Below are 16,356 nucleotides of genomic sequence, written 5' to 3'. Positions count from 1 at the left end.
CTTGTCCTTGCCTCTGATATTTTGCTTCACCATCGTTTGAAATTTCCTTGTTGATCTTCAGCTCCATCCCATTGTATAGGGGCCATCTTCTAGATTTCCAAAACGTGCAGGCAGCTCAGGAGTACATGTTCCACTATGTCCTGGCTCTCCCCATAAGTTCTGCATATTGAATCTCCCAGACCTGTTCTTCTGAAGATTGCTTCTCTAATTGGCAATGCACCTTTAATGCACTTCCAAATGAAAAGCTTAATCTTGTGTTTTATGTTGAGCTTCCAGAGAGTGTTCCACATCTGTTTGATCTGTTGACTTCCTTCCATTATACTTGGACCAAGTTCATCTGTTTTTGCCTTCTCTGTATTGTCAATATCTTTCATCGATCAGAAGTTTGTAACCCGAGCTGACAAAATAGGACCCTCCTGTATTGTGTTGCCAGAAGTAATTGTCCTCCCTACATGTCAAACTTAAAGGGATATTCAAAAGTGTCTCTGCATCACTCTAGTTGAAAGTTCTAAATATGGTATTTCTATCCCATCTTTTATGATTGATAAGCTCATGCACCATCTTCATGGAACTATTAAGGGGTCTAGGGGAAATAGGCTTTCCAGAAGAAGATCCTTGGATCCATTTATGCTCCCAAATGTTTGTGCTTCTCCCATTGCCAATCCGTCTGATCATACTTTTTCAATTAAGCTTCTGGCTCCTAAAAGACCTTGCCAAATCTAGGAGGCATTCTTTTGAGGCTTGCACTTGAAAATGGAATCATTAGGGAAATACTTAGCTCTCAGTACTTTGCTAATAAGTAGGTTTGGCTTGGTTAGTACCATCCAGATCTGCTTCCCCAACAAAGTCTTGTTAAAAGCTTCTATATCCTTGAACCCCAGCCCACCTTCATTTTTTTTCATTGCCATTTTTTTCCATGACAGCCAATGTATCTTGCTTTTACCATCTGTTTCTCCCCACCAGTAATTTGCCATAGATGCAGTAATATCTTTGCACAGCTTCCTTGGCAATTTAAAGCAGGACACGGCACAAGTAGGCATTGCCATAGAGACTGCCTTCAACATTACTTCCTTCCCTATTGTATTGAGTAGCTTGTTTTTCTAGTCCTGAAGCTTTCTTCTTATGTTTTCTCTGATAAACCCAAATATCTGATCCTTTGTTCTTGTTATCAACATTGGGAGGCCTAAATATTTCCCTTATGTCATTTCTGCCATTCCACCCAAAGCACTGCACACTTCTTTCCATTGTTCCAGAGGCATGTTTTTACTAAAAAATACAGCTGATTTATCAAGATTGATCAGCTGGCTTGAAACTTCTTCATACGTTTTGAGGATCTTCATGATTTCCATGGCCTGTTGCATGCTGGCTTTACAGAAAATGAGAGAGTCATCTGCAAAGAAAAGATGAGTGATGATAGGCCCTTGCCTACTGATCCTCTGTCCCTTTATCTCGTTCCTTGCTTTTGCTTTTCTCAATAAGTTAGAGAAACCTTCTGAACAGATTAAGAAAAGGTAGGGAGACAAGGGATCTCCCCTGCCTAATTCCTCTCCCTAGTGTAACAAAGCCTTTAGTTTCCCATTGTAGTTGAAAGAGTAAGTGACAGTGTTCATGCAGCTAGTAATCCAATTGATCCATTTTGGACAGAATCCCATCTTCTGCATCATTGCTTGCAAGAAATGCCACTCCACCCTATCATAGGCTTTAGCCATATCCAACTTGATTGCCATGTATCCTTCTTTCCCTTGTCTTTTATTTTTGAGGTAGTGCATGTATGCATGGGCTAGGATCACATTGTCTAGAATCTATCTATTTGGAATGAAAGCTGATTGGGTGTTGCTAATACATTTTCCCAGCACAGGCTTTAGTCTATTAGCCAGAATTTTGGAGATCATTTTGTAAATCACACTACACAGGCTAATAGGTCTAAAGTTTTTCAAGCTAGTTGGATTCAGGGTTTTGGGGATTAGGGAAATGACGGTGTGGTTGATAGATTTAAGCATATAACCAGTGCTAAAAAAGGATTGAATAGCAGGGATGACATCTCCTTTTATAATATTCTAGAACCTTTAAAAGAAAAGGGGTGACATGCCATCCTGTCCTGGAGCTTTATCAGGTTGCATGAAGAAAAATGCAGCTTTGATTTCATCCTCTTCTATAGGTTTAGTTAGTTTAGCATTCATCTCTTGAGTTATAGAGTGGGGGATACCCTCTAGAATCTCTGACATATCACTCCTTTCTCCACTAGTAAACAACCCTTTAAGAAGTCTGAAATTTCTGAGACTACATCCTCCTCATTTTCTGTCCATGAGCCATTTTCCTTTTGTAATTTCTGTGATGACCCCACCTTCTCCTAGGGCATACCCTAAAAGTTTGCAGATCGCCTGCCTGGCTTTCGCCAGGGCTCACTCACTTATATTAACTTCAGAAATAACATTTTGATAAACCAAAACCAAACGCTCAAATCTTTTACAATACCAAATTCAATACAAAAGTTTCAACCATAATATGAAACTAAAGGATTTTCAATCACAAGAGTCTTCACATTAACTTCCTAAGATCCCTCGTTCGTTCTCCGACCACCAACTCCTGTAAGGAAAACAAAACTAAAGGGCTGAGCAAAAGTTCAGTGAGGTTTGCCGAGCAAGTAACATTTAATAAACACTTAAATCAGTACAATTAAGCAAGTAGTGCACATTTCATTGTACAATCACTTTCATTAAGCAATTGGGGAAACACTTCACTAAACACTCATTTCTAAAAGGATATGGTGCTCACATTAGAGCCACTTCAATGTCATTGAGCATTCATTTCAGTATCAAGAGATACTCATTTCGCTGTCATTGTACATTCATTTCAATATCAGTGTACATTCTGCCAATTCACCTCCTTATGTCCTCCAAAACAATAAACAATCTCCTATATTCAATAATTAGTTCAATAATCTCCCAACCTCATGGTAATACTCGAGTAAACCGAAACATTCACCCAAAACTACTGTCCTACCCGACTAAACCCCTTTGTTGGCTCGAATAGTTCGTTGAACAGAGGGTTTTGGGGCATAGTTTAGCCAATGCGGCGAGGCACACATACGGCTTACATTCATGCGCACTTATAGTAACATTCTGTCAATTATCGACCTTCAAGTTCAACTAAGTCGAGTGCAATAAAGTACACTCTTGACTTAGAAGGCAAGGGATAATTGAAATACACTTTATAATAAATCACTTAGCAATATTTCATAATAAGCACATTTATCACATAATTTCACTTAAGTAAACATAAACAGTTAAACACATAAATTCGGAAAACACTCACCAATTATCCAAGTAATTTACTCTCGAGTCTCGGGTCAGTTTCCTGGCTTGCAGCTACTTCCTGTGGTAAATATATAATTCCATTGTAACTTTACAATTTGTAGATGTTCACCTATTAGTTAAATTATTCGAATTAGGTTTGACTTTCAAATATAAAATATAACATATTCAATATTTATTCTATTTTATTGTTTAAGCTATTAAAATCAACACATACGGCTTACATTCATGCGTACTTACAGTAACATTCAGTCAATTATCGGCCTCAAGCTCAACTAAGCCGAGTGCAATAAAGTACACTCTTGACTTAGAAGGTAAGGGATAATTGAAATACACTTTATAATGAATCATTTAGTAATATTTCATAATAAGCACATTTATCACATAATTTCACTTAAGTAAACATAAACAGTTAAACACATAAATTTGAAAAACACTCACCAATTATCCAAGTAATTTACTCTCGAGTCTCGAGTCTGTTTCCTGGCTTGCAGCTACTTCCTGTGGTAAATATATAATTCCATTGTAACTTTACAATTTGTAGATGTTCACCTATTAGTTAAATTATTCGAATTAGGTTTGACTTTCAAATATAAAATATAACATATTCAATTTTTATTCTATTTTATTGTTTAAGCTATTAAAATCAAGTTTGACCTTAAAATACAAAATATACGCAATATTTATTCCCTAGTTTATTTCGAGACTTATTGACTTTATTATCTTAAATCAAGAAGCATACGTATTTTCCAAGTTAATAATTTATAAAATATTTATTTTAGGATTAAATCATTTTCCACTCAAGATTCTAAGATCAAGGCTTAGGAGTATTGCATTGGTTTCCTTTTAATTAATTAAACTCTAGGTTATTTGGAAATTAAATTTTATTCTACTACACCAGTCCCTCAAATTTTATAGTCTTTAAAATATTTGTGAAGACAATATTAAGTGATTAGAAGCCAATTTAGGTACCTAACTATCATGAATTTTCCTCTCATTTGCTTTAGTTTAACTCTACTCGTGGAACTATATATGGCTATTAAATCTCGGAACAACCGTAGCTATCATTTATGAAAGCTGACAAGGTTGGAATTTAGATGAAATGCTGTTCAAAAATAGGTTTCCTCACGGCTAGCACTATAGCAAAATGCATTCGGGAAATAAAAGAAAGCAATGAGGAACAATGAAGATGGCAGCTTTGCCATCCTCAGGTTTTTTTTTTATCATAACTGGATCTATGCTTAACGGATTGAGGCGAATTTTACAGCGTTTCGAAACTAAGACATAGACCTACATTTTTTATGAAGATATCGACACCCAGTTCTCGCATTTTCAAGGTCAAAAATGGCAGGTCCGAAGCACCATCTGCTTCCTTCCCTCGGCCAACAACCTGCAATCAGTGAACTTGTTCCCCCCTTCATCACTCAGTTTAGTTCCTACTCATTCCTGTTTTTCTGGTTAAAGTTTAGAGGCATTAGGACAGGTTTCAACTCTGTAAGTCAGTTTAGAAGCTAAGGGTTTGCAGAGGACCTCTCGGTTGAAGCCAACAGATTCCAGCAGGGCAGTAGTTTAGCATTTGATGTTTCCTCTTAGTTTCCTCCAGTTTTAGGTTCCAACTAAACATCCAGAGAATGTTTATTCAACCACAGATTATCGTTAACAAAACATGGAAGTTTATAACCAGACTTCAAGAGAAAAAACTGAATTAAAACTCATCTTCTTTTAGCTGCAAATCTGATGCATAGCAGCTTGCATCAGATTTCTCATGCTCAAATCCTTCCATCTCATGTTCAAATTTCTCATGCATGAAGGAATCAAGATGCTGTGCAACATTTTATAGATTAACACAGGATTTTAGAGTTATTGTTCACAAAGTCAGCTGATTTCTTTCCATTTCCCCTCTCGGATAAAGCTGAGAAATTTCCAGCAAGGCCTTCCGTTGGTTCCTTTCAAATTTTCCAACTTTTTCCCAAATTCCTTCAACTAAACTTCTTATAATACCTGAGGTAACTATATAACAGGCCCTTCTTTAGTTATTTTTCCATTTTTACACTACTAATGAGCTGCAATTCCTATAGTTACCTCTCGGTTCCTACAACTTCAGTCAGATTATCATTTTAACCTCAAACCAGAACTTTTCTTCAGTCGAAGCTCATTTTCTCTGCTAAAACTTAATTTGCAGCTTATATTTATTCATTTGTACTCAATAAATAAGGATTGATCACAGAAAATTTACCTCTTTCCTTTAAGATTTAAAAGTTGCGGACTGATCAGATTTCTTAGCTTTGTTTCCTCAAGATCTGCACCAGCTCTCTCTCCCATTCTCCTTGCCTTCATTTGTTTGGTTATGATTAGCAGATGATCTAGCTAACCAAAATTTCTCTCCCTCACTCTTAGTTCCACTCCCTCGGTTTTGTTTTTTTTTTTTTTTCCATTGAAACTTCTTTTCTCCATGCATGATAAGATAAAAGAAATAGGGTGTGTGTGTTGCATGCAATTGCATCTTAAGAGATTTTGTGAGAAATAACCACAGTATTGCAGACGGTTTTCATGCAGTGAGTTCAGCAGAATATTTCCAGCTTTGAGGCATTTTTCCTTGGTACTTTTCTTGATGTTAGTTCAAGCTAAGACATTATAGGGCCAAAGTAGAAAGAAAATAAAGAAAGTTTGACAGGTTTACCTCTTGTTTTCCCACGGTTCCTATGCTGCAAATTTCTATTTCTACCCAGTTCACTTAGCTAGGTTGAATGGTGGTTTTCTTGTTTCTTGATTGAAGCTTCAAATTGCAGAAAAGGACGAGAGGTTGGTTCTCCTACAGTTCTCACTCTCGGTTTTCCTTTGTCTTTGAAGTGATAGAAAGAAATTGGAAGCTGTCTCTCCCTCACTCTCTCCTGGTTGCAAGTTTGAGAAAAGGAACCAGAAATATGTTTTGTCTTTCCTCTCACTCGGTGGTATTTTGAAATGAGTGGGTGTGACCGAACTCTCTCTCTCAGTTCTGTTCCTAATGCTTAGTTGGTAAGAAGAGAATTGAGTATATTTCCTTCACTCGGCCGACCACTCCAAGTTTCCTTCATTCGTGGCTGATCATTCCAGTGTTCACCTCATTCGGTCACTGCATACTCAGCAGTTTTGATAGCAGATTCATTCAGGGCAACTGTCCAGATGAGAGCTACGAGCTACCCACCGCCTCAAGTCAGCAGCCAAATTCCACTTATTTCCTCTCCATTGTTTGGTCTAGTACGTAGCTAGTTGGCTGACCTCTAATTGGTTCTAATTCCTCAAGCTCCCAGTTTGTTTGATACATTTCTGATGATTGGGTCTTGGTTGCATGGTATTTAATCTAAAATTCCATGTTTGGTTTGGTACTTTCATCTTAGTTCATTTGGTTGCCATGAATCCATAATTTTATTGTCTCACACATTGTTTCAAAATTTCATTTGTTCTAATTTGTATGTACCTTGAAAAATTTTGCTTATATCGATCTAGTAGATTTTCACACATTTGGCTTTAAGGCAAATTAATTGGTCATGTAACTTATTCAACTATATAATATATTCAAATGGCTCAAATTACAATATGCATATCATATGTTTATTTCATTCATATAATTTTTTTTACACCATTCTAGGATATTTCTAAATTCTCAATTTTTATATAAATTCAATTAGGCATTTACTTTAACCATTTATTCGTTATATATAATATTTCTAATATCAAAGTAATTAAAATGAAATAAATTCAGGGCATACACATAATTTTCTCGAGTTCTCACAATTTCCTGATCCTATTGATTGTTCTCCTCCCCTTAACATGTGCATGGAAATACTTTGTATTCTTATATCCTGCTCTCAGTCAGTTGATTCTAGCTTTTTGGCTTCAGAATTCCTCTTCCTCTGTGTAGGCTGCCTTTAACTGTGCTTTGAGCTCAGTTAATTTCTCTTTTCTGTCATCAGAGTCTGCGTTTTTCACTCCTTCCAATTCCTCTTTTATCTCCTCAATCCTTTTTTTAGAATTGGCTTGGAAAGTACTTCTCCACTTTAGTGATTCAATTCTGCAGTTTCTGATCTTCTTAGTAACTCTGAACATCCGTGAACCAGGTTCCTCTTTCAGCCAAGCTTTCTCCACAACCTGGTGCACCCCTTCCCTCTGAAGCCACCTTTTATCAAAATAAAACCTTTTCTTCTTCTTTTCCTTTCCTGGATGTGTGTTTAAGGACAGTATGCTATGATCAGAGGCATAAGTGTCAATATGCTGACAATTTGCCTTTTCAAAAACCTGGCACCACTCAAAACTCCCCAAACATCTGTCTAGTCTTTGCCTTACCTCACCTTCACTATCCCAATGATTGCTCCAAGTCCAAGGGTGGCCTTCAAAACCTATGTCTACCAGATTATTCTGATCCATTAGGTCCTTGAAGTCTTTAAAACTTCTCTCATCTCTAGCTAATCCATCCCATTTTTCCTCATTAGACAAAATATCATTGAAATCTCCAACAATCATAAATCTACTGCCTCACAACCTTTCAAAACCTTCCATTGATTCTTCCTAATCTAAGCATCACAGCTCACATACACACCTATAAACCACTAGATACAATTCATATTTGTGTCCTCTATCTTTGCTTCAATAGTAAAAGCAGTCTGGTGCACTTCCAAGGCTTGAGTATCCTCCTTCCATAACAAAGCCATCCTACCAGCCCTATTCATAGCCTCTACCACAGCACTATACTCAAACCTCAGTCCTGTAGCAATCCTATCTATTACTTGTTTTCTATTCTTTGTTTCACTCAAGAAGATCAGGTTTGGAGAGAGAAGGTTGTTTACCTCCCTCAGATGGGGAACTGTCAAGGGGCTCCCCACTCCTTGATAGTTCCACACCAAGGCTCTCATATTTTCAGGGGGGCCCTATTTAGGAAGGACCCACCTCCTCTCCTACCATTTCTGTTTGGTCAGCCAATACCAAAGATTTGGTTTTTTTACAAATAGTCTCTTGCTTGTGTACATCCTCCATCTCCTCATAACAAAACAACATTTTCCTTTTTCCATTCCCTACACAACTATGTTCCTGGTCATTTATCTTCTGCAAAGGCCTTCTAGTTTTAACTGGAGTCTTCCGTTTCTTATAAGATCTTTTTACCTGTTTTTTAATAGCCTCTTGGACCTTACAATTCCTTAAAGACTCCTTTTGGACCTCTGTCTCTCCTACACTATGATCTTGTGTTTTATTCTCTTGGACTAGCCATGGTGTTGTCATGTCACTGTCCTCCTCCATTTTTTCCATCACTACTATATTTTGCTTCTCTTCCTCTTTGTCTTGAGCTGCCTGGGAAGATCCTTGTTTTTCTACGGCCATATACTGATATTTAGCACCAAGAACTTGTTCTGTTGCACTATTTTCTACCCTTTTTGGTGAGTTACTTTTAAGGTTCCCCAGGAACTTCTCTTCCCTCTCCTTAACTAAAAGTTGTTTCCTTCTATTTTCCTTATCTGCATTCTCAAGGGTCTCCAAGAACCTTTCTCATAATTGCATCTTGTTCCTCTCCCTCTCAACCATTTCTCCATTTTGAAATTTCCAATATCTTTTGTCTTTGTTCAGTTTAGTCCTCATTGGTCTTTCCTTGCTAGGACTTCTGATACTTCCTGCTCTCATCCAAGGGCCATATTGGTTCTCAGAGAGCCTTCCTACCGTAGCGACCTATTCTTTACATGATCTATCACTATGTCCTACTACACCACAGTTATTACAGAAGTCTGGGCATCTCTCATACTTAAAGGCTACCCATTTAAACGCTCCTACTGTTTGCACCATTGTGCCTCTGAGAAGTGGTTTTGACAGATCAACTTAGGCCAGTATTTTCAAATGCTTACCCTCCTTGCCTCCTGTTTGAGGGATGATAACCTCTTTCACTTCTTTAAACACTGCCCCAATCTTCTTTCCCATCTCTTTTGTTAGCCAATGTACTGGCAAACTTCATATCTGCATCCACAGTGGTGTTGTTATAAAGGCTCCATAATCCTCTTCAATCCCTTTTGACCACCTTTTTATCACCAACATTTAGTTATCTATCATCCACGGGCCCCCTTCCACTATTCTTTCTTTATCTTCCGAATTTGGGATATTAAATTGAAACAAGTTGGGCCCTAGTTCCATTACTGTCATGTTCCTGGGGTAACTCCATGCTGCAACTACAAAATTCTTCACCCGCATGAAGTTAGCTACTTTCTCCTCCATTATTGTACCAATCAAACTTCCTTCACATTTTCTTACTCCACTGTTCAGATCCTCCAGTTCTAGCATAGCTCCTGAGAGCTCATTCCCAGCTAGAGAGAATTTCTGTAGCAGCTCAGTCAGCTCACCCTCCATAGATACTATCAGAGATTCTAGCGGGTATACCTCTTCCCACCTAAAGAAGGCTAAAGCTTACTGCCTACAGGCTGGAATTGGGCTAACGCATGCAAAGCTAGGTAACAAGAAAGCAAAAAAAGAGAGTACCACTGGAAAAGCACTACCTCAGAGAAAAAGACAAGGAAAAAATTAACAGGGAAATCGAGTTTTTCCTAGCTTCAGCTGACCATAAGATGTGGCATTTATGATGCTTTATGCTTCCTTTGGCCTGACATCCTTAAAGATCTTGCATTGATTGTTTGTGTTGCATTAATCTTGCATTTGTTTCAGACGATATTGATTCTGATGTTGGGTTGGAAATCCGTGTGAAAAGTTGCAGGAAAGTTGAGGATTTTTTAAAAAGTTTGAGTTTTGCTGAAGTTCCCACCACTATAGGGGATAGGCTCTTATCCCAAGAGAGAGAGGTTTCCTCTACCCCGAGAGGACCCTGCTTGTTAAGTTGGATGTTGGGTCGAGATTAATTTAGTATTGGACTAAGATTAGAAGAAAATAAAAAAAATGTTTGGGCTAAACGACCTTTGGCCAATATTAACCATGGCAAGTAGAAAAAAATGCAAGTATAATTGGGTCGGACGTAAATTATTAGCCTAGTAAACTTTTAATTAACTAATCTCATGTATATGAGTTGTCCATCTTATATGGGTTATCATGATTATTAAACATCAAAACCCAACTTTATTTAGTTTTGGAATATAAATTAAGTTATTAAGAATTATGGTTTAATTAAGTCCAAGATACTTTAATAGAAGTCTGAAACATATTAACCTAGTATTATTAGGTAAATATATGAAGGGTAAAATAAGTCATAGATATTTAGACAAAAATTCACTAAAATTTAAAAAATAATAATAACAATAACAAAAAAAATATAAATATAAATAGAACTAAAATAAAAATATAAATAAAAACAAAATAAAATAATAATAATGAAATTGAAATAAATATGATTATGAATATTTATTTTAGTGGAGTTGATGTGAAAGAAAAAAATTTCTAAATTAGGAAACTTTATAAAAGAAGAGGAACTTTCGAAATTAAGAAATATTCCAAAATTAGAAACTTCCATTTTAGGAAACTTTTTCCATGCTTTATGTAGTTGTCTAGACATGAATATTAGGGTTACTTAGAATCTTATATATATATATATATATATATATATATATATATATATATATATATATAAGAAATATCAACTAATTAGGACACTTATGTATTTGATAGGTACGAAACAAATTTAAAAAGTCCCAAAGTAGTCCCCCCAATCAAGCAACCAGTTAAAGATAGGTGGTGCTTACCCCTCTAAATTGTCAAATATTAAATGCAAAATTTTCCTAATGGTAAGTTTTATTTTTTTATATGCAAATGGATTATGTAATCTATTTGATATGTTTTGATACCCTAAAAATCACGATGTATGTGGCATGTTTTATGAAATGAAAGAAATGTGCATGTGACTTATGATAAGAAAAGCTCTTAATAGTCATTAAATTGATAGTAGGGATTATAGTTCTAGTATGTTATGTCATGTTAGTCATAGAAGTCAGTATAGAATTTGGTCGATTGACTAATATTATATGATCAAACAGCAATCTAGAAACCTCTAGGTCGCCCTCTCAGAACATGTTTAATCTCTAGGCTGAATACTAAGAAGGTGGATATTTTATGTACTTGTTATGAGCTAATATGAAATGTTTTACGTTTTTACTACTTCTATATGTGATTATGAATGTTGTAAACTACAAATTGGTATTGCCCCTCACTAATATTATACGTTACCAGTTAAATGTTGATTTGAATAATCCTGCATGTGATGTGTGTGAAAATGTTTTGATATATGTAATGCTATAATCACATGGTCCAACATAGGAGTAATTGCTGCCTCCTAGTGAATATCGCTTAACCCATTTATTTAGCCATTTTTGCAGATTTTGGAGATTATGAGTTACTCTATGTTGAAGACCCCGAAAATGATTTCTACTAGAACCTTAGTAGATAAGAGACGGTAATATGGTAGTAGTTGGTTGTCTTATAATAGTTGATACTTGTATATGCTATCTTTATTTGCTATGGAGCATATAGACCCCTTAGTTAATTATGAGTTATTTCTAATTCGAATTTGAACCGCACTATAATAGGATTCATTAATGCTATTTCATTTTAGTTAGTCTTTCTAGCTTTGTGTTGCCTTGTACTCCGAGAGCGATACTTGAGAAATACGGCGGATGTTTAATGACTAGCACGTGCAGGTTAAGGGTGTGATATTTTTAGTGGCATTAGCGCTTAGGTTTTGATTGGTTGGTAGGAAATTATATACCAGGCAAATGAGGAGTTATAGCTAGGAAATTAGGCTTGAAAGGATTGGGCATGTGATGTAAGTTGAGAACATTACTAATAGTGTGTTTCACTTTTGTAGGAAAATGGCTAACCTAGTGCATGTCGAGAATCAAGATTGTGTTTGCCCATTTCACCTGACAGGATGTGATGTGGCCCGCCTTAGGAAGAAGCAAAGGTTTTACAGAGACATGTACCTTGAGGAACAAGAGCAAGCCACTGATAGAGCTAGGAAGGCGGCGGCCTTAGTAGACCATGTAGCGATTAGACGCACGAAATAGCTACCTTGATTGTGTCTAGAGAGCATATGAGACAGAGTAATGAAGCTTTGCATAAGGAGGCTAAGCGTCTATGTGAGGAGATTAATCATTTTAGGATGGAAAAGGACATGTAGAAGGCATTGGCTGATATGTGGCAGGAGGGCTTTGAGGAGATGACTACTTTACTCAAGGAGCGTGATGATGCTTACTAGACTCTAGCAATGAAGCATGAAGAGAGAAGGCAATGTGATATGAATTGGATAGATAATCACATTCCGCTTGCACCTGAGATTCCTGGTTAGGCTCACTTGTGGCCAGATAGCGATGGTAAGTTAGAGAGCGAACCAAAGTATGACCCTAAGGCAGAACCACTAGAAGAAATATCTATAGATGATAACCTAAAAGAGATGGAGCAGGAGGTCAGGATGGCATCGAATATGATCTGGGAGTTGGGGCTATTGACAATGGTGAGGGTTACCTTGGGGACGAGCAGTAGTGATGACCTAGGAAAAAAAATCTTTATATTTTGCTGAAGGATGTTACTTTATGGACACTAGTGTATAGGTTTTCAAATATTTGTTTATGTTAACTATTTTAGCCATTAATTGAAGGGTTTGATTAGGAAGTTCCAAACACTAAGTTTGTTAGTCATTTTCAGGATAGCTTAGGAATCTGAAGGGGCATATGTATAAGAATTTGGGGATTTCCTGTTCTAAACTAGTTATTATGTATATCCATTCTTAATTTTGATTTTTTTCTTGAAAAATATATCTATTTATAATGGATTTATATTTCTTCAAGTTCAAATAAAAAAATACACATAATCTTACTAATAGATTTGTTCTAATTTCACCCCATTAGGAGAAATATTTATAGAATGATTAAGTGCTAAATTTCTTACCTTAAAAGGGAACCTATATACTTGGTATAGGAAATGGCTTCAAACATTAGGCATAGTGAAAATCAAAATGGTATCCCTCATAACGAGAATGACAACGGTGACCCTAAAAATAAACAATTTCAGGAGAATAATAACTTGATTATAAACCACCAAGGGAATTGGCAAAATAGAAACCAACCCTACATGATGTTACTAGCAGAAGTAGTGGTGACATTAGCAGGGGTAGCTCAAGCGTTGCAAGGGCAGGCTTAGTCTCAAGTACAATTAGCTCAAGTTCAAATAGTTCAAGCACAACTAGCTCAATTCAAGCTCAAGTTCAGGGACAGGGTGGAACCCATTGTTATTATGAGAAGATGAAAAGGGTTCATGTTCCTATCTTTGATGGAACTCTGGAGCTAGATTTGGCAGAAAAGTATTTGGATGACATTGAGAACAACTTTGCATTATTTCAAGTGCCCGAGGAGATGAAACATCTCATCATTAAACCCTTTTTTTGTGGGAGAAGCAAACAAGTGATGAGCAACCTTGTAACCTACTATTGCCCCATGAATTAATTGGACAAAATTCAAGAAAGAGTTTCTTAAATACTTTTTCCCACCTGCTGTCAGGGTACAAAAAAAAAGCAGTTTGAGAACTTGAGATAGGCACTTGAATGTCTATGGTGTAGTGTTCCAATAAATTCACTGTACTAGGAAGGTTTGTTCCATCCATAATGGCGAATCTAGGGGTGAAAAAGTATAAGTTCACTCAAAGGATTTTAAATCGAATACAGACTAGAGTGAACACCTCACACACCCCCCCCCCCCCACATTTAATGATGTGCTTGACACTAGCATAAAAGCTGAGATAGACTGTAAACTACTAGATAAGAAGGCTAAGAATAAGAGGTCAAGACCTAGAGGTGAACTTACTATGTCCAGAATGCTAAAGTCAGGTGAACGATTCCACTTAGTGAAGAAGAGTTATGGATCACCTCTAAAGACAACTGGGGGAAAAACCTTCCGTCAGTGTAAGACCTATGGTAATATGCATCTAGAAGAATGTTAACTTTGAATTGGAGCGTGTTTAGAATGTGGACAGCAAGGACATATGGCTATGGATTGCCCAAACAAGAAGGCAGAAGGAGATAAGGGTGGCAGTGCAATTGGTAACAAAGTTAAGGTAAATGCAAAAGTGCATACCATGATTGATTTTGAAGCAAAGGCGTCTTGCGACGTAGTCATAGGTACGCTTCTGATAAATTCTGTGACGGCCTACCTTTCCCCTAAGGCAAACCAAAGGGCACATGCCCAACTCTCGCCCGAACTCATTCACAAATCTCAGAAAACAATAATAATTCCAAACTTTAATGACATGAACCCTAAAATAAACATCAAAACTCCATGGTTAAATATTACACACCATCCATAATTTCAAATCATCCAGACATATATATACAACCAAACGAATAATCATCTAAATCGTTGAATCAAATTACTAAGTATAACTAAGATGGCAAGTTACTTAAAGCAATCCCTTGTTAAGGAAAATAAACTAAAGGGATGAATTTTTGCCCAGTGAAGTTCTAAGAAAACATGCAAGCAAACTAACATGCATCCTAAAAGTCGCATTAAAACATGATTACATCTAGCATGTAACAAGAAATATCCAAAGAAATCATTAACAGTGGTATGATCACGTATTTCATGGAGCAAGCAAGAACAAGCCAAGTAATAACACATAGTACAATCAATTTCAAAGGATACAAGATTGATATGGACTTTAAAGGTGGCCCTTTGTCTGACGTGACACTTAGTCCCGTAGGCTCTAGAGGTGGCCCTCGTCGCAAGTGACACTTAGCTCTGCACAGCACTTAGCTCTGTTCAGTTATTCAAGATTAATCATCTATATTCAAACTCTAGAGGTGGCTCTTCTCCATTTCGAATGTAGCACTTAGCTCCGACAGGAATTCAATGGTAATAATCCATATTCGGACTCTGGAGGTGGCTCCTGTCCATTTTGGACGTAGCACTTAGTTCAATTAGGAATTCAATGACGATAATCCATATTCAAACTCTAGAGGTGGCCCCCGTCCATTTTGGACATAGCACTTAGCTCCGTTAGGAATTCAATAGCAATAATCCAACATGTATCAATCAACTAGGTACTTAACATTTATCATTTATCCAATATTCAATCATCACTGGTAACATACCCAAACAACTTCAAGTTATGCACATGAACATCATTTAACTTGTAAACAGTGTCAAACTAGAGCGAGTGCGATAAAGTACACACTTGTCCAGCCAAAAGCAAGTCAAGCAAGCTTAACACGTCACTAGCAGGTAACCAATCAAGCAAGTAGTTAACAGGCTTGTCAAGATTACATGTCAATCAAGCAACAAGTTCTAACATACAGTTGAAACATTCACCAAATCAAGTGGATATTTACGTCTTGGCTTCGGGGTTTTCTTCTAACTCATTACCGACTCCTGAGATATGCCCAAGCTACAATTACACTTATCATCTTGATTAAAACAAGTGAAAGACACATAAAACACTAATTTTGTTAAAGGTATAGAGTTTTGCAATCAAATTCATGAAAATAAGGTTGGAAACCTTGCTTTTACTCTCGGCTTCTTTCATACAATTCTCTCACCATGATTATTTCACGTTTCTCCAAAACCAGTGAATTGACTCATGCATGCCATGTTTAAATCATTAACGATTTAATGAGTCAAAAGGTATGAGTTCGCAGCCAATATATTAGAGTTAAAACTGGAGTTAAAGTTCAAAGAAAATGGTAGCTACATGTCCTCGGTTTACGCAGGAATTTTGTAAGAGTCAAAGACAAGCTAAGAGGGGGAGTGAATTAGGTTATTTAAAAATTAATCAAGTTACGAGACACTTTTTGGCTCGATATGAAATTTTTCCTCTTTTCTAGATGATCACACAATAAACAATTGATTAAAAAAGCAAGATTGCTCAGGAGTAGAAAAGATAATCAATTTATATTTGCAAGATAGTAAGTGAAAGAGAAAGATTGGCAAACCAAATATTTTCAAACTCCTCTTCAGCTTGAGTATCACTTTATAGAACAAGCCTCTTCAAGTTGATCAAATACAACCAATCTTTGTGTACAAAGGAAGGATCACTTCTTCTTTAC

The 16,356-nt window shown here is 36.6% G+C and overlaps 1 protein-coding gene across 1 annotated transcript; it reads right to left on the bottom strand.

Moving 5' to 3' along the window:
• Positions 1-719: 719 nt before the first annotated feature.
• LOC140013456 (uncharacterized mitochondrial protein AtMg00310-like) lies at positions 720-1,064 on the bottom strand. Its single transcript, XM_072062741.1, has one exon. It carries the CDS (start codon positions 1,062-1,064, stop codon positions 720-722), a length of 345 nt encoding a protein of 114 aa, XP_071918842.1.
• Positions 1,065-16,356: the final 15,292 nt, after the last annotated feature.

This window comes from Coffea arabica, chromosome 8c (assembly GCF_036785885.1).
Source record: "Coffea arabica cultivar ET-39 chromosome 8c, Coffea Arabica ET-39 HiFi, whole genome shotgun sequence".
In the NCBI taxonomy this organism is placed as follows: Eukaryota; Viridiplantae; Streptophyta; class Magnoliopsida; order Gentianales; family Rubiaceae; genus Coffea; species Coffea arabica.
The sequence above is the reverse complement of the archived record's forward strand: the minus strand, read 5'-3'. Positions and strand labels throughout refer to the sequence as shown.

Excerpts from the sequence above, each read along its gene's own strand:
- LOC140013456 (XM_072062741.1), bottom strand. The coding sequence starts at position 1,064 with ATGTTGAAGGCAGTCTCTATGGCAATGCCTACTTGTGCCGTGTCCTGC.